The sequence below is a fragment of the Gorilla gorilla genome, chromosome 1 (assembly GCF_029281585.2).
Source record: "Gorilla gorilla gorilla isolate KB3781 chromosome 1, NHGRI_mGorGor1-v2.1_pri, whole genome shotgun sequence".
NCBI classification, from domain to species: domain Eukaryota; kingdom Metazoa; phylum Chordata; class Mammalia; order Primates; family Hominidae; genus Gorilla; species Gorilla gorilla.
The window spans coordinates 106,691,065-106,710,929 of NC_073224.2; the positions used below are offsets into that span (position 1 = coordinate 106,691,065).

The 19,865-nt window shown below is 40.6% G+C and overlaps 1 protein-coding gene across 2 annotated transcripts in view; it reads right to left on the reverse strand.

Annotated features, from left to right (window-relative positions):
• VPS45 (vacuolar protein sorting 45 homolog) overlaps positions 1-19,865 on the reverse strand; it is a 77,535-nt gene that overhangs the window by 5,956 nt on the left and 51,714 nt on the right. The window contains exon 15 of one of the 2 annotated variants that reach the window (XM_063695357.1): positions 2,233-2,326. The exons of the other annotated variant lie outside the window; for it this stretch is intronic. Coding sequence (XP_063551427.1) covers positions 2,233-2,326 — 94 coding nt within the window. The remainder of the gene's footprint in view (positions 1-2,232; positions 2,327-19,865) is intronic. 2 annotated transcript variants of the gene reach the window in all.

Below are 19,865 nucleotides of genomic sequence, written 5' to 3' on the forward strand. Positions count from 1 at the left end.
TCTGGGAAAGAGCAAGTGCAAAGGGATCAAGGCTCTGTATGTTTAAGGAACAGAAAGAAGGTTAGTGTGGCTAGAGTGAAGTGAATAAGGTGTTGGATAGTAAGAGGTGAGATTGGAGAGGTAAGGAATGGGTAGAGCGGGCTATAAGGAGAGACCATATAAGGCCTGGCATGTCATTGTAAGAATTTTGGTTTTTACTTTGGGTAAGATGAGAGACATCTGGAGGGTTCTGCAAAAAGATGTGACATACCCTGAATGACACATTTTCACAAGATCACCCTACTACTATATTGAGAAGGGGGTGTTGGGGGACAAGAGTAAAGCAGCTGCAGTAATCCCAGTGGGAAGTGACGGTGGCATGGACCAGAGCAGTAGTGGTGAAAGGGCATTAGATTCTGGGTGTATTTTGAAGGTAAAGCTCTCAGGACTTATTGATAAGTCAGGATGTAGGTGTGAGAGAAAGAGGAGATTCAAGAAAATGCCAAGTTTTTTTTTGCCTAAGCAACTAAAGGAATGGATGTGCCACTGAGGTGGGAAGTCGGAGGGAGGATTATATTGAGCAACAAAGATCAGAAGTTTGGTTTTGATCATGTTAAGTATGAATATTTATTAGACATTCAAGTAGAGATGTCAAAAAGACAGTGGATATACAAGTCCAGAGTTTGGGGGAGAAGTTCGGACAAGAAACACTGGTTCTCAATGGGGTGAGGAGTGTGATTTTAGTCTCAGGGGACATTTGGCAGAGTCTGGAGATGTTTTTCCTCGTCGTAACTGGTGGAGTGCTGCTGGTTTCCCATGGGTATAGGCCAGGAATGTTGCTGAACATCTATAATGCAAAGGACAGTCCTCCACAACAACAGATTATCTGCCTCCAAATAGCAATAATGAAACTCAGGACTAGAAATATAAATCTGGGAGTTAGTAGTCGAGACATACAACTTAAAGCCGTGAGACTGAATGAGATGGCCAAGGGAGTTGGTGGCCAAGTCCCAGGGATTCCAAAAATAGGAGAAACAGCAAATGAGACAGAGAAGGAATGGCCAGTGAGGTAGGAGGACCAAGACAGTATAGTTCCTGGAAGCTAAGTGATAACAACGACCAGCCTGCGCAACATAGCGATACCTCATCTCTATTTTTTTAAAAAAAATAAGTAAAGGAACTGTGTCAGATGCTGCTGATAGGTCAAGCAAAATGAGGACTGAAAGTTGACTCTATGTTTAGCTATGTGGAGGTCCCTAGGGACCCTGACAACAGCGATTTTAGAGTGATGGGAGTGAAGGCCTGAATGCAGTAGTTGAGGAGAATATGTGGGTTTAAGAGAATATGTGAGGGAAGGAATTAGAGACAGTGAGTGTAAACAACTCTTGGAGAATTTTCCTACGAAAGAGAACACAGAAATGAGATGGAGCCTTGAAAGAGTAAGGGGGTTAAGAGAGGGCTTTTAAAGATGCAGAACATAGCAGGATATTTCAAACTGTTTTTTTTTTTTTTTTTTGGAGACGGAGTCTCACTCTGTCGCCTAGGCTGGAGTGCAGTGGCACAATCTCGGCTCACTGCAACCTCCACCTCCTGGGTTCAAGCAATTCTCCTGACTTAGCCTCCTGAGTAGCTGGGACTACAGGCATACGCCGCCATGCCCGGCTAATTTTTTATATTTTAGTAGAGATGAGGTTTCACTGTGTTGCCCAGGCTGGTCTCAAACTCCTGAGCTCAGGCAATCTGCCCACCTCAGCCTCCCAAAGTGCTAGGATTACAGGCGTGAGCCACTGTGCCCAGCATAGCAGGATATTTCTATGCTTCTATGAATAATCCAACAGGTGGGAAAAAATGATTTGGGAAAGAAAGGGGAGTTTGGAGAGATATCCCAGTGTAGGTGAGGTAGATGGGCTCTGGTGCCCAAGTGGAAGAGCTAGCCCCAGCTAGGAGCATTCATCCCCTATGACAGGACAGAAGGCAGTGAGCGGGTTTTCTTCCTCCTAATTCTCTTCTAATGGTTTGTCTTACTAGTTAGTGCACATCTTGAGTATTACCTTCTTCATCCTTAGTATTAAGTGGATGAATTGTTTGCCAAATGAACATGATTCAGATACAGATTTTTAAAAGAAGACCCAAGCTTAAATGTCATCTAGTATGCTAAACTTTTTCTAAATATCCAACAGCAGTTTTATCAGGAGCAAGGGAATAGGTTGGCATTCAACATCTACATCTGAGGTTGGGTGTGGTGGCTCACACCTGTAATCCCAGCACTTTGGGAGGCCAAGGCAGGTGGATCACTTTGAGTTCAGGAGCTCGAGACCAGCCTGGGAAACATGGTGAATCCCCGTCTCTACAAAAAAATACAAAAATTAGCTGGGTGTGGTAGCATGCACCTGTGGTCCCAGCTATTTGGGAGGCTCAGGCTGGAGAATCGCTTGAACCTGGGAGGTGGAGGCTGCAGTGAGCCGAGATGGCACCACTGCACGCCAGCCTGGGTGATAGGGTGAGACCCTGTCTCAAAACAAACAAACAAATCTACATCTGGAAATACCAGGCATCTCACACACAGAGATCATCCTGCCCCTCACTGGAGATAGACTTTACTTATGAAGAACTTCTCATTATTTCTCAAATGTGGTACAACTTTTTTTTTTTTTTTTAAATCTTGCTCCTGTCCTTAATCATGCTTTTCCTCAGCCTTGACTGCTCTTTCTTCCTATGGAAATCCTACTTATCCTTTATGGTCTAGTTCAAAAACCAGCTCCTCTGTGAGGCATTTCCTAGTTTACTCTGTCAGAATTAATTATTTATATTTAGGATACATTTTGTTTAACTTCTGTACATGAACACTTTTCGATTTTTTTTGTTTGTTTGTTTGAGATGGAGTTTCACTCTCGTTGTCCAGGCTGGAGTGCAGTGGTGTGATCTTGGCTCGCTGCAACCTCCACCTCCTGAGTTCAAGCAATTCTCTTGCCTCAGCCTCCTGAATAGCTGGGATTACAGGAGTCCACCACCATGCCCAGCTAATTTTTGTATTTTTTAGTAGAGACTGGGTTTCACCATGTTGGCCAGGCTGGTCTTGAACTCCTGACCTCAGGTGATCCACCCACCTCGGCCTCCCAAAGTGCTGAGATTACAGGTGTGAACCACCGCACCCGGCCTCAAATTTTTTTTTTTTTTTTTTTTTTTTTTTTTTTTTGAGACAGAGTCTCACTCTGTTGCCCAAGCTGGAGTGCAGTGGGATGATCTTGGCTCACTGCAACCCCTGCCTCCCAGGTTCAAGCAATCCTCCTGCCTCAGCCCTGCTAGTAGCTGGGATTACAGGCATGCACCACCATGCCTGGCTAATTTTTGAATTTTTAGTAGAGATGGGGTTTTGCCGTGTTGGTCAAGCTGGTCTTGAACACCTGACCTCAGGTGATCCACCTGCCTTGGCCTCCCAAGGTGCTGGGATTACAGGCATGAACCACTGCACCCGGCCTCAAATTTTTATACCTAGGAAGAAGCAGGGCTAGGCGTGGTGGTTCATGCCTGTAATCCCAGCACTTTGGGAGGCTGAGGCAGGCAGATCACCTGAGGTCAGGAGTTCAAAACCAGCCTGGTCAACATGACGAAACCCCATTTCTACTAAAAATACAAAAATTAGCCAGGTGGGATTACATGTGCCTGTAATCCCAGCTACCCAGGGGGGTGAGGCAGAATTGCTTGAACCTAGGAGGCGGAGGTTGCAGTGAGCTGAGATCACACCACTGCACTCTAGCCTGGGCGACAGAGGACAAAAAGATGCAAATGAATTATGAGTCCTAAGGGTGTAGTCCAGATTGGTATATCAGCTTACATCTTTCTTTGACTTTCAGTATTTTGTTTTAAAAATGCATAACTGGCCAGGCCCAGTGACTCATGCCTGTAATCCCAGCACTTTGGGAGGCCGAGGAGGGTGGATCACCTGAGGTCAGGAGTTCGAGACCAGCCTGGCCAACTTGGTGAAACCCTGTCTCTACTAAAACAAATACAAAAATTAGCCAGGTGTGGTGGTAGGCACCTGTAATCCCAGCTATTGGGGAGGCTAAGGCTAGAGAATCACTTGAACCTGGGAGGCGGAGGTTGTAGTGAGCCGAGATCATGCCATTGCACTCCAGCCTGGGTGACAAGTGTGAGACTCTGTCATAAAAAATAAATAAAATAAAAAATAAAAATGCATAATAATTTTATATTATTTTTCATAAAAGGACCTTTTAAATTTTGACATAAACATATTTTAAGGTACTTATCAGTTAGATTATTTAATTCTACCCCTGCACATCCCCCCGATTATAAGAAACTGGGCACTTCAAAAGATGCATCATGTTTATTTTGTGCCATTAGTCTTAGAGACTAATCATATCCTAATATGAAAAATACAGAATTTGTTTGACTCCTCCACTGGACCATAAGATCATTGAAGACAGGGATGTTTTATTTATGTTTGTGTTTTAGTTCCTGCCTTGAATAGTAAAGGCAGCCACTCAATAAATATACTCCTTAATGCTCCCAAACAATATAATCATAATATTCTGTCAATATTCTTAGCTCACATTTTCTTTTTGTTTCTCCTTGAGAGGAGCAATAGTAATAATAAAAAATATAACAAAAAACCTCACGTCTATGGACAGGTGAATGGAAAAGTAAACTGTGGTATGTTCACATAATGGAATGTTACACAGCACTGAAAAATGATTGAGGTTACCTGCAACAATACAGATGAATCTTAGAAGCAAAGTTTAATGAAAAAAGTATGATACTATTTTTATAAAGCTCAAAAACAAGCAAAACTAAACAATGTGTTATTTAGAAATACATAGATAAGTGCTAAAAACACAATCTTCTTCCACCAAAGCAAGGGAATTAAATACAAAATCTAGGTTAGCACTTACCTGCTGTAGGGAGATAAGGGATGTAATTGGAGAGGAACACATGGATACATCTATGTTACTGGCAATTTTCTAGTCCTTGGGTTAGGTGAAAGGCTCAAGCGTATTTATTATATTACGCTTTCTAACTTACATGCTACATATATTTTATCAAATATTATATTAAAATACAATTAAAAAACACAAAAGTGGAGTGGGTTTCTTTACCCTAGATTTTCTCAGAATCTTTAATATGCTAATATGAGTTTTGACTTTTCAAGAGAAGGATAGAGTGTTTTCCAAACTTAGTTGGCTATAGAACCCTTTTTAAAATGGAATACCTATCAATATCTCCTCAAATAAATTTTCTATATAATAAGTCTTGGAATACACTGAATTAAAGTATAAGATATTTCCTTGATTCTAACTAATTCCACTGGGGTTATTTTACCCTATGACACTTTCTTACAAATGATATAATTGCCTATTAAAAAATGTAGCTATTCCTTCGGAATTCCCTCCTTAGTACTGGCCACCTGATTTATGAAACGAAACAAAACAAAACAAAACAAAACAAAGAAGCAAACAGGAGCCCTTGGCACTATTTCCTCTCTTATTGAGAAGAAACAGCAAGAAAAGCAAACAATGAGATTCTGCATGGATCTAGCATTGTTTGTGTCATTCACTGGAATGTCATGCGAAGAGAAAGGAAAAAATTACCCTCATCGTCCACAGGGTTAAAAATGGACTCCTCAAGGACAGAACTCAGAGATCTGAAAGGTGGTTATCATCTGAGAACATATCTGAAAGGTAGTTATCATCTGAGAATAAAAAGAGGTGTAGATGTATGGGAACATTCAAGCCCACATCAATGTGTCAGAACAACCACAACTACAGGGGCAGCATGGTGAACACTATTAAAAAATGCAAGAAACGAAGCCCCAAATAGCCCAGCTGTAGCAACCATGAATGGTGAAGACTCTTTGCAAGTCTTCTTTATTTTTTTGAGATGGAGTCTCGCTCTGTTGCCCAGGCTGGAGTGCAGTGGCACAATCTCAGCTCACTGCAACCTCCACCTCTCTGGTTCAAAGGATTCTCCTGCCTCAGCCTCCCGAACAGCTGGGATTACAGGCGCCCACCACCATGCCCGGCTAATTTTTGTATTTTTTTTTAGTAGAGATGGGGTTTCACCATGTTGGCCAGGCTGGTCTCGAACTCCTGACCTCAGGTGATCCATACACCTCAGCCTCCCAAAGTGCTGATATTACAGGTGTGAGCCACCACGCCTGGCCTTCATCTTTTAATTATAGTGGTACTGACTCTGGGGGGCCCCAAAGGAGAAATTTTAAGTGAACACAAATGGAAATGGAACTACTAAAAATTTTTCTTCTCACAGACTGCAAAGTCATCTGACATTGGACTATCTTCATAGTACATTTTAATCACTGCCTCAGTATATTTCCACTTGGAATAATAATATAATTCTGCCTTTGAATTATGGTAAAGGTTTTTAAGACAACTTATTTGGAAGTAAGGGTGATGACAGAGGTGGTGATAATGAATACCCAAAGTCTGTTTTACTTTATCTCCCCAAAATGTAACAGTAATAACAGCAACAGCAGGTAACATCCATTGAGTGCTTACCCTCTGCCAGATCACCTCTAAGCATTTTACAAATATTAATCATCTAATCATCACAACAATGGTATGAAGGAGCTATTAATACCTCCATTTTACAGCTGAAAAAGCTGAGGCAGAAAGAGGCTAAATGATTTGTCTCAGATCATACAAGTGAATATGTGGCAAAACTGGAATTTAAACAAGGTAGTCTGGCACTGAAACCCATACTCTTAATTGGTATGTTACACTGCTTCTTACAAGACCAAAGGGTACTAAAAGGTGATTTATAAGTAACAGGTTCCACTTAGGCTCAGAAGCTCTAATGATAATCCTAGTGAAAGAACATATGTCCTGAAGGATGCATCATTTATTTGGGGAAGGTAATACTGTATCGTTTTGTCAGAGGAATGGAACTCAGGGCTGTGTTGAATATAATCAACTGGACACTTTATTATTTAAATAATTCCAGTGGCATCAAATTGATGGCTCTTTAAAACTGGTAGAACATTTTAATATTTTTTGATCATGAAAACAGAAATATAGATAATACTGGAAATAACGAGGTAAACGGGTCACTTCTGTCTCACTATACAGAGTTAAGCATGTTTGAGTTTTTCCTTACATTTTTAACTTTTTAGTTTTACACAAGTCCTGAAACAAATATGCAAATCTGTATTGGATCTTCCACATGACACAAAAAGGCCTATCCTACAAACTTGTGAGAGAGAATAACTTTTTCCCATAACTCAACATTCTGGCTGCAGGAAACAAACCCATTCAAAGTAGCTTACACAAAAGAAAAATGATTATTATATGGCATTGACAGGGCAGGGGTGTCTGTCACTGACTTAATGTAAGAAGATCATTGCTTCATAAAACCCTGGAATCTGGAACTGGAAGGCTGCTTTGAAACTAGATAACATCTACCTTGCTGACTCTTGCCTCCATTTCTTTCTCATTTATTCATTGGTCTCTTCTTTAAGCTTCACACTATTAATCTGTTTCTTCCTTCTTTCTCTGCATCTGGGTTGAAGTAAACTGCTTTTTAACTGACCTTCTCCATACACTTGATAATTTTTATTTATTTACTTATTGAGACATAGTCTTGCTCTGTCACACAGGCTGGAGTGCAGTGGCGTGATCATAGCTCACTGTAACCTTTAACTCCTGGGCTCAAGTGATCTTCCTGCCTGAGTCTCCCAAGTAGCTGGGACTACAGGTGCATGCCATCATGCATGGCTAAAAAGACTTTTTTTTTTTTTTTAGAGACAAAAAAAGAGTCTGGGCTTTGTTGCCCAGATTGGTCTCGAACTCCTGGCCTCAAGTGATTCTCCTGTCTCGACCTCTGAAAGCATCGGGATTATACGCATGTGCCACTGTGCCTAGCTGATAATTTTTAAATTTTATTTTACCTTATTTTTATTTTTTTGAGATGGAGTTTCGCTCTTGTTGCCCAGGCTGGAGTGCAATGGTGCAATCTTGTCTCACTGCAACCTCTGCCTCCCAGGTTCAAGCGATGATTCTCCTGCCTCAGCCTCCTGAGCAGCTGGATTACAGGCGCCCGCCACCACACCCAGCTAATTTTTGTATTTATAGTAGATATGGGGTTTCACCACGTTGGCCAGGCTCGTTTCAAACTCCTGACCTCAGGCAATCCACCTGCCTTGGCTTCCCAAAGTGTTGGGATTACAAGTGTGAGCCACCGTGCCCAGCCTAAATTTTATTTTTAAGAATCAGCAGCAGCTAACCTCAGGGTTGGCACGGGCATGATGTGAAGATATAAACACACTATTATGTGTATATACTATACAGGTATAATAAAATTTTTCTGGCTGGCAGTTTAGTAATTTTGCATCTTAAAAACGTTTACACCCTCTGATGCCTAACCAACATTGCCAGCAGTGCATGGAATCCAGCATCACACAAATCTGAGCTTGAGTTCCAGCTCTGTATTTCCCTGCTATATGACTTAAAGCAAATTACTTAATTTCTCTATGTTCCTATTTCTTCGTTTGAAAATTGAGATCATAATGATCTCACTTCTTGGATCATGAAGATTAAATGAGATAATATATGTAATGAAGTCAACCAACTGCCTGGCACATAGTATATATTCAATTATTATTCCAAGTCAACAATTGAATAAGTGTTTAAAGATGTATGTAAAATGATGTTTATTACAGTACTGTTTATAAGAGTGAAAAACTGCAAACAATATCAAACAATATTTGTTTTGCTCACCACTATATTCCAGTCTCAAGGTAACCCCTGTAATATAGTAGGTGCTCAATAAGTATTTGTTGAATGAACAAAAAATTGAGGATTGATGAAATTGTGCTACACTTAATAGAATATAATTCAGTTATTAAAAATGATATAGATAAGCATTTTCATTGAAAGCACATGTAGAGTATGTTTCCTTTTATTTAAAAATATATGTGGGCTAGGCCTGGTGTGGTGGTTTATGCCTATAATCTCAGCACTTTGGGAGGCTGAGGCAGGCAGATCACTTGAGCCCAGGAGTTTGAGACCAGCCTAGGCTGTAACATGGTGAAACCCTCTCTCTACAAAAAATATAAAAATTAGTTGGGCATGGTGGTACACACATGTAGTCCCAGCTACTCGGGAGGATGGCTTAAGCCCGGGAGGAGGAGGTTGTAGTGAACCAAGATCACATCACTGCACTCCAGCCTGGCAACAGAGCAAGGCCCTGTCTCTCAAAAAAAAAAAAAAAGTGTGTGTGTGTATATTATATATAGATATATATGTGTGCTGGGCACAGTGGCTCATGTCTATAATCCCAGCACTTTGGGAGACCGAGGCTGCAGGATCTCTTGAGGCCAGGAGTTCAATACCAGACTGGGCAACATATTTGAGACTCCATCTCAAATAAATAGATAGATAGATAGATTAGACAGATAGATAGCCAGGCTTGGTGGCCCATAGTCCTAGATACTTGGGAGGCTGAGGTGGGAGGACTGCTTGAGCCCAAGAGTTTGAGGTTACAGTGAACTATGATCACACCATTGCATTCCAGCCTGGGTGACAGAGCAAGACCCCATCTTAAAAAAAAAAAAAAAATTGGCCAGGCATGGTGGCTCATGCCTGTAATCCCAGGACTTTGGGAGGCCGAGGCAGGTGGATCACTTGAGGTCAGGACTGTGAGACCAGCCTGGCCAACACGGTGAAATCTGTCTCTACTAAAACTACAAAAATTATTTGGGTGTGGTAGCGTGTAGTCCCAGCTACTCGGGAGGCTGAGGCAGGAGAATCGCTTGAACCTGGGAGGCGGGCGTTGCAGTGAGCCGAGGTGGTGTCACTGCACTCCAGCCTGGGTGACAGAGCAAGACTCCGTCTCAAATAAATAAATAAATAAAATTTAAAAAATATGTGTATACATTCATAGCAAAAGATCTAAAAGGCTGACAACATTCCCTATGGTGGCAGTATGGCTATTTTTTTGCTTAGCTGTATTAAATTTTTTTTCCTACAGGAATTATATATTGATTTTGTAATGAAAAGATATTTTTCTTTTTTAAATTTCTTTTTTACACACAATTCAGAGGTAAAATGAAAAGCTATTTTTTTAATTAAAAAATATACGTTACAGTGCACAAATAAATTGGAATCAAGGGACATGCCTAAATTTGAATCCTGGGTTAAATTCAACTTTTAAAAAGGCGTCTTATTAGAGTTGTTCATTTATATGTTTATTTTCCTATTAGACATTGAGATCCTTAAAGATACAGAACATGTCTTCATCTTTCTAGCACCGTGCACAGAACATTACACATAATCAGCACTCAATAAATGCTTGTCAGTGACAGGCGACACACTCCATCACAACTCTTGCAATGATGTCTAATCCTTTGGTCACTGGAGGAAAATAAGCTGTCAAAGAAAATCTCTTTGCCGGATGCAGTGGCTTACGCCTGTAATCCCAGCACTTTGGGAGTCTGAGGTGGGCAGATCACGAGATCAGGAGATCAAGACCATCCTGGCTAACACGGTGAAACCCCATCTCTACTAAAAATACAAAAATAATTAGCCAGGCGTGGTGGCACGCACTTGTAGTCCTAGCTACTTAGGACTTTGTGGCAGGAGAATCGCTTGAACCCGGGAGGCGGAGGTTGCAGTGAGCCGAGATCGTGCCACTGCACTCCAGCCTGGGCGACAGAGCGAGGCTCCGTCTCACTAAAAAAAAAAAAAAGAAAGAAAATCTCTTTGGGAAAGTTTCAAAACTTATCCTGAAACGTCCGTAGTGAAGAAAAGTCCCCTCTGGGTTCCCGCCTCTTTGAAATGCAAATTCTGTCATAGTATCCTAATTTTTCTGTAAATAATTCAGAGATTGAACCTACTGGTGGTTACAGGAGAAGGTCCAAGTTTCTAGTGTTACTTGTTTAGGTGGAAATCTATAAAGTACCTGTTGATAACACGAATTGAATCAGCCCCCTACCAGCCTCAAACTTATGTATAGAAATTCAAGATGCCAACTATCTTTAGGCCCTTAGCTGTATTCACTACAAAAAGTATTAATTTCACTTACTCCATGTCAAAGTTAAATTATTATAACACTTAGGCATCATTTCAGATAGTTATGAAACTAAAAGCTTCCACTAATTAATCAAGTTAATTTTCTTTTTTTTTTTTTAAGACAAGGGTCCCATTCTGTTACCCAGGCTGGAGTGCAGTGGCGCGAACTTGACTCACTGCAACCTCTGCCCCCTGGGCTCAAGCTATCCTCCCACCTTAGCCTCCCGAGTAGCTGGGACCACAGGCACACACCATCACGCCCAGCTATTTTTTTGTATTTTTGGTAGAGACAGGGTCTCACCATGTTGCCCAGGCTGGTCTTGAACTCCTGAGCTCAAGCAATCTGCCCGCCCGAGCCTCCCAAAGTGTGGGATTACAGGTGTGAGTCACCATGCCTGGCCAAGTTAGTCATTTTTACTCAAAGAGCAACACTGTCTCTTAAATCTCATTTTTAATCATCATTGAATGATAAAATTCTTAAAATAAAAGTAAATGATCCCTCAGTTCTGTATTATTTTTTCTCCAGCTTTGGTTTACAATATTTCTTAGTAGGCTGAAAGCTTCACATATTATCCATTTGATAAAAACATATTTTGCCTATCTTATAGGTGACATTTATAAACAAAGGATTTAAACATATCATAGCTAGATAAATATTCCAAAATATTATTTCAACTGAGTGCTTAGGTACTCATACTGGAAACAGACTGTGCCCAATTGCAGGTTTACCACTTACTAGCTTTATGACTTTGGGCAAGGTACTTAACTTCTCTCTACTTTGATTTCCTCATCTGAAAAAGGAAGTTGATAACAATTATAAAAATATCTACCTTGGCTGGGTGTGGTGGCTCATGCCAGTAATCCCAGCAATTTGGGAGGCCACGTTGGGAGGTTTGTTTGAGCCCAGGAGTTTGAGACCAGTCTGGACAACATAGCAAGACCCTGTCTCTAGAAAAAAATAAAAAGTTAGCACAAGCTACTTGTGAGGCTGAAGTGGTAGGACTGCTTGAACCCAGATCAATGTCGCAGTGAGCTGTGTGTGTGCCACTGCACTCCAGCCTGGGCAACAGAGCGAGACCCTGTTTCAAAAAAAAAAAATCTGCTTCACTGAGTCATTATGAGAATTAACAAAATTAAATGGATAAAGCAGTGCAAGTCACAAATGTTCTCGTGGCCACATTAAAAAAGTAAAATGAAACAGGTAAAATTAATTTTAGTAGTGTATTTTATTTAACCCATATATCCAAAATATTATCTTTCAGCATGTAATCAACTTAAAAAAGTACTGAGATATTTTACATTTTGTTGTACTGTCTTTAAAATTTGGTTAAGTGTTTTACCAAATTATCATCATACCCGTTGCTTTAGGAATTGTAATAGCCCAGTTTTCCTCAAAGTGTGTGAGTCATAACATCAGTTGACATCAGGTGGTTCTGGGGCATGGCATTAAATAACATTGAATTATGCAGTGAGAAACTATTCCATTTTAAATTATCTTTTTTATCTTTCTGAACATTTGAAGGAGAAAATGTCAGTTTGGTACTACAGTGCTTTGTCCTACCTGTAGCTATGATTACAGGTGCGTACCATGATGCCTGACTAATTTTAACGTTTTTTGTGGAGATGGAGTCTCACTATGTTGCCCAGGCTATTCTTGAACCCCTGGCCTCAAATGATCCTCCCAACTGAGCCTCCCAAAGTGCTGGGATTACAGTCATGGGCCACTCTGCTCAGCTACATATAAATTTTTTTTATTGAGCTATAACTCATAGACAATAAAATTCACTGATATCAAGGATATTCTTTGATGAGTTTGCCAAATATATCCAGTTGTATAACCAACTCCTCAATCAAGATATAGAACATTTCCATCACTTGAGCAAGAGCTTCTTAAAAATCAAAAAACAGGCCAGTGTGGTGGCTCACGCCTGTAATCCCAGCACTTTGGGAGGCCGAGGAGGGCGGATCACGAGGTCAGGAGATTGAGACCATCCTGGCTAACATGGTGAAACCCCGTTTCTACTAAAAATACAAAAAAAAATTAGCCAGGCATGGTGGCAGATGCCTGTAGTCCCAGCTACTTGGGAGGCTGAGGCAGGACAATGGTGTGAACCCGGGAGGCGGAGCTTGCAGTGAGCCGAGATGGCACCACTGCACTCCAGCATGGGCGACAGAGTGAGACTCTGTCTCAAAAAAACAAAACAAAACAAAAACCCAACAACAAAAGCCATGAAATTAATCCCATACCTTAGAATATATAATGCTAAATTGCTTTCTAGGAAAGTTATACTAATTTATCCTTCTACTGGCAATATTTCAGACTGCCTCACTATACGTTTATCTTAAACCTTTGTCCCCACCGAGATGGGGACCAAGTTTTATCAGTACGTAAGATGTTTATTGAAGCATTATTTATATTAAAAATGTAAGCTTGGCCAGGGGCAGTGGCTCATATCTATAATCCCACCACTTTGGGAGTCTGAGATGGGTGGATCACAAGGTCAGGAGTTCAAGACCAGTCTGGCCAAGATGGTGAAAGCCCGTCTCTACTAAAAATACAAAAATTAGCTGGGAGTGGTGGCAGGCGCCTATAATCCCAGCTACTCGGGAGGCTGAGGCAGAGAATTCCTTGAACCTGGGTGGTGGAGGTTACAGTGAGCTGAGATTGTGTCACTGCACTCTAGCCTGGGCAACAGAGGAGACTCCATCTCAAAAATGATTAAAAAAATAAAAAAAATAAAAAATATATCTCCTAATGCTATCCCTCCCCCCTCCCCCCAGTGTGTGATGTTCCCCTTCCTGTGTCCAAGTGTTCTCATTGTTCAATTCCCACCTATGAGTGAGAACATGCGGTGTTTGGTTTTTGTCCTTGCGATAGTTTGCTCAGAATGATGGTTTCCAGTTTCATCCATGTCCCTACAAAGAACATGAACTCATCATTTTTTAAATGACGAGTTAATGGGTGCAGCACACCAACATGGCACATGTATACATATGTAACAAACCTGCACATTGTGCACATGTACCCTAGAACTTAAAGTATAATAAAAATATATATATATTAAAAAAAATAAAAAAAGTAAAAAAAATAAAAAATACATATCCAATACAGAATAAAAAGATTTTGAATGTTCCCAATACAAAGAAATGATAAACGTTTGATGTGCTGTTATGCTAAATATCCTGATTTGATCAGTATACATTGTATACATGTATCAAAATATTACTCTGTACCTAATAAATGTGTAAAATTATTACATGTCAATTAAAAATTTAAAAAAGCAAAAAAATAAATAAATAAAAAATAAAAGTAAACTTGCAGCTGAATATGCTGGTGAAAAAAATGTAAACAACCTAAATGTCCAATGGTAATAGTTAAATAAAGACCCATCCTTAAAAATAAAATTATATAGCCATTAAGATTGTTTTAGAGACTTTTTAGTAACATGGGAAAATGTTCTCAAATGATTAAAGAAAAAACTCTATAGATCTTATGTTAAAAACAAAACATAAACAAAATTCTAAAACATTTAGGTTAAAAAAATATTAGAAGGGGCTGGGCACAGTGGCTTATGCCTATAATCCCAGCACTTTGGGAGGACAAGGCAGGCGGATTACTTGAGGTCGGGAGTTCAAAACCAGCCTGGCCAACATGGTGAAACCCCATCTCTACTAAAAATACAAAAAAAAAAAAAAAAAAATTAGCCAGGTGTGATGCTGCAGGCTTGTAGTTCCAGCTACTTGGGAGGCTGAGGCATGAGAATTACTTAAATCCGGGAGGTGGGGGGGTTGGAGTGAGGCGGGATTGTGCCACTGCACTCCAGCCTGGGTGACAGGGCGAGACTCTGTTTCAAAAAAAAAAAAAAAAGAAAAAAAGAAAAAAAGCCAACATATTAACAGTGATTAGCTCTGAGCTTTGGTATTATGAATGATTTTTACTTTTATAATTCATTTTTTTTTCCAGGACAGAGTCTTGGTCTCTCACCCAGGCTGGAGTGCAGTGGCGCGATCTCGGCTTACTGTGACCTCTGCCTCCCAGATTCAAGCAATTCTTCTGCCTTAGCCTCCTGAGTAGCTGGGACTACATGTGCACGCCACGTCTGGCTAATTTTTGTATTTTTAGTAGCGATGGGGTTTCACCATGTTGGCCAGGCTGGTCTTGAACTCCAGACCTCGTGATCCACCCGCCTCGGCCTCCCAAAGTTCTGGGATTACAGGAGTAAGCCACCGTGTTCAGCCTCATTTCCTTTTAACAATGAGCATGAATTACTTGGTCAAGGGGAATGCCTATTTTCCTTTACCTGTTTGCCAGCACTATCTGTCTTTGCTACTTATGGGGAAAATAATTGAAAATGGGATCATTAATTATTCTTTAGGTTTATAGCTAATGAGGGCTTAGTTGGATCTAGTAGTATGACAAAGAATATACTATGTGCAGTAATTATTATTGGCTTGAAAGGGAATCTGGCAGCGAGAGAATTGTTGCTCTCATGCCATCTTCTAGCAGGATATGTCTTTCTATTTGTCAAAAGTTTTAAGAAGAACTGGAGACTAAATAAAGTTCACATAGTGCTCAAGCAATGGCAGCGCTATTGGCTAATGAATTCACCTAGCCACCCTTTTTCCCTCTACTCCTATCCTGAATCCCATGAAGACAGGTATTTTTGCCTATTACGATAACAATTCCATCTATATGGATTGGGTTCTTGACCTCTCAGCTCACACAGCTAACTTAAAGGTGTCAGTTGCTGCTGGCAGGGACTAGAACTCTTTAATATTGATTGACCTGTGAAGTGCTAAGGCAGGCCAGCTCAAAATCCAAACCAAGATGCTCGTTTATTTGCAAGGTAGGATCATGTGCTTCAGAAAACCAACTACGATAATGGCTCAGTTTATTGCAGGTGAATAAAATAATGGGTATAGTTTATTTAACTACATCTAGAAATTTGCATTTTTATAATAAGCAAATGTTCATTTTGGTGGATAATTTCTTAATTCACATTGCTTTGATAGATCCTCCTAAAACATAAGTCAGGTGTCATGGCTTTGCTTAAAACCCTATTAACGCACACAAAAACTTGTACATAAATGTTTATAGCAGCATTACTTATAATAGCCAAAGGATGGAAACATCCTAAATGTCCATCAATTGATGAATGGATAAATAAAACATGGCACATGCATACAGTGAAATATTACTCAGTCATAAAAAGGAATAAAGTACTGATGTATGTTACACATGGAGGAGTCTTGAAAACATTATGCTAAGCGAAAGAAGCCGGTCACAAAAGAATACATATTATATGATTCCATTCACATGCAATGCTCAGAATGGGGACATTTGTAGAGACAGAAGTTAGATTAGTGGTTTATTAGGGCTGGAGAGGGGGACTTTTGGATACAATGAAAATGCTTTTTTTTTTTTTTTGAGAAGGAGTTTCGCTCTTGTTGCCCAGGCTGGAGTGTAATGGCGTGATGCAACCTCCGCCTCCTGGGTTCAAGCAATTCTCCTGCCTCAGCCCCCTGAGTAGCTGGGATTACAGGTGCGGCCTGGCTAATTTTTGTATTTGTAGTACAAATGGGGCTTCACCATGTTGGCCAGGCTGGTCTCAAACTCCTGACCTCAGGTGATCCACCCGCCTCAGCCTCCCAAAGTGCTGGGATTACAGGTGTGAGCCACCACGCCCAGCCAATGAAAATGTTCTAAAATTGACTGTGGTAATAGTTGAATATATCTGTGAATATACTAAAAACCACTGAATTTTACACTTCAAATGGGTGACTTGTATGGTATGTAAATTTTAGCTCAATAAAAACATTAAAAAAAACCCCAACCCAAAAGTGCTCTCTAACTCCTAGTGAAAAGCAGTCCTCACAGTATATAAGGTGCTCCAGGAACAGCCCCAGGTATTGATGCCTCTCGCACTGCATTTCTTTCTACTCCTCTTGCTCACTCCACCCAGACTCACCAGCCTCCTTGCAGCTCCTCCAACGCATTGCATGATTCTTAGGACATGGCTGTGGCTGTGCCTGGAATGCTTTTTCCCTCTATCTGTTTGGCTTACTCCCCCCACCTCCTTTAAGTCTTTGCACGCTCTTCTTTCTGTCGCCCACGCTGGAGTGTAGTGGCTCAATCTCAGCTCACTGCAACCTCCACATCCTGGGTTCAAGCGATTCTCCTGCCTCAGCCTCCCATGTAGCTGGGATTACAGGAGTGCACCACCAGGCCCGGCTAATTTTTGTATTTTTAGGAGAGATGGGGTTTCGCCATGTTGGCCAGACTAGTCTTGAACTCTTGACCTCAGGTGATCCCGCCGCCTTGGCCCCCCAAAGTGCTGGGATTATAGGTGTAAGCCATGGCACCTGGCCTACACACATCTCTTCTTAAGGAGGCCTTTCCTGATACCATACTGAGTAGTGTAACCTACAGCCACTGTCCCCAAGCACTATCAATTTCCCTTTACACAGTTTCATATTCCCTGCCCCCCCACTGCATCTATTACATACTGATTTACTATAAAATATACCTATTTGTTAAGTTTATGGTTTATTTCTGTCTCCCCCTGCATTAAAATGAAAGCTTCACAAGGGTTAGGATCTTTGTTTTATTCATGGAGGTATCCCAGTGCTCAGTAAATATTTGAGTGAACCAACTATTGGCTTTACATTGTTCTCACATGTTCAATAAATATCTATTACAGAACTCGTAACTAGAACTCCTGACTGTTCTAGATAGACGTTGATGAAAATTTATGTGATGCTATAGCAATGACTCATGCCATATATAATTCCTAGAAACTGAAATTTGACATTCCCCCTCCCCTACAAGTAAATATATATCTGGCTAATACAACTAATGAGACAAATGAAGAGGAGGAAATAAGGTAGTAGGAGGAAGGAAAGTAATTCCATAAGAAGGGCAAATACTGAGACAGGAGTTAACAGTCTGTACACTGCAAACCTGCATAGACCCCAGAGACACACTAGACTAACTGCTTAGGACAGCATGTGTTCAGGTCAGATTCTTTTTCAGGGCAGGTTCTTTGCCTTCAAAAAAGCACAACAGTTATATCTTTAAAGAAGTCTCTGTAATTGGTTACTACATTTTATTTCTGTGTATTTCATTATATATGAAATGAAAAAGGGAAGTAATACAAAATTCATGTTAAACTTCATATGGCTATGGAAAGAGAAGAAATATTGACTGCCTCTCTTTATTTAGAAGGCAATTTTATTAAGAATGTTGCTAAGGAGGGCAGGGCATGGTGGCTCATGCCTGTAATCCCAGCACTTTGGGAGGCTGAGGAGGGTGGATCACAAGGTCAGGAGATCGAGACCACGGTGAAACCCCATCTCTACTAAAAATACAAAAAATTAGCCGGGCGCGGTGGCGGGCACCTGTAGTCCCAGCTACTCAGGAGGCTGAGGCAGGAGAATGGCGTGAACCCAGGAGGTGAAGCTTGCAGTGAGCCGAGATCACGCCACTGCACTCCAGCCTGGGCGACAGAGCAAGACTCTGACTCAAAAAAAAAAAAAAAAAAAATGTTGCTAAGGAGATAATTTGCTTCTGCAAAGTTCCTTGGTGTCTTAGCAGCAAATACATGCCTTCTATTTTAAATGGTGTTTAAATCTAAACAAAGATAATCACAATTACAGCTAATCAGAGCAGGCCCTATAGAAACAAATCATACAACTACGGAAGGCCTGCATATATAGAACTCTGCTTCATTACAACCAGCGCCTGAATCACTAAAAAATATTATCGCAAAAGAACTGTTTTAAAGAAATAAAGTATGCAAGAAAGAGCCACTTTAAGATAACTTTGAATGGCAACTTCAATTTCAGATTAAACTAATGTATATTTCCTATTAGGATCTAAGGGACCTATATCTTCAGGTAACTTCTTGCTTAAGATGACGAGCTTACTTATACAAAGGCTCTGTTCTTACACTAAAAATTATGTTCATTTTTGGAAATATACTAGGGAGGAAAGGAATAATTGCTTTCTCTTCTTTATTTTTAAGTTTTGTTTACAACTAAGATTTTGTTTCAATTTACAGTAAAAGCGATCTTGATATATGTCAGAAATAAAAATAGAGAAACCATGATTAAGGTTGTTAAAATTGCTACCTGACGGGTAAGGGTACTTGTTATTTTCTGGGATGCAGGAGATCAATTTTGACCTATCTACCCATTACATTAAGTGATTAAGTAATAAAAAAACTAGTAAGTGGTAGTTCTGAAATTTGCATGCAGAATAAATCTGTTTAGTAATCTCAGATTTTATTATTTTTTTTTTTAGATGGAGTTTCACTCTTGTTGCCCAGGCTGGAGTGTGATGGCGCGATCTCAGCTCATTGCAACCTCCGCCTCCTAGGTTCAAGCGATTCTCCTTCCTCAGCCTCCCTAGTAGCTGGGATTACAGGCATGTGTCACCACGCCTGGCTAATTTTGTATTTTTAGTAGAGACGGGGTTTCTCCACGTTGGTCAGGCTGGTCTCGAACTCCCGACCTCAGGTGATCCGCCTGCCTCGGCCTCCCAAAGTGCTGGGATTACAGGCATGAGCCACCGCCCCCGGCCTCAGATTTTATTTAAGAGTTGTAATAGGGAAACCAAGTGACCTGTATTCCAGAAATATTCCACAATAGACATTTCCTATTCTGGAAGGATAGTAGCTTCTGTATTAATACATCACACAGTGACAAGATATCATTTCTTTCCTGTTTATTGGGGTACCCACTAATCCAAATCCATGGATTTGGATGTAAGACATGTAAGACATGGCCAACCATACCATGACTTACATGATTCTAAGTGTAAAAGGAGAGCAATATCGCAGCAAATCT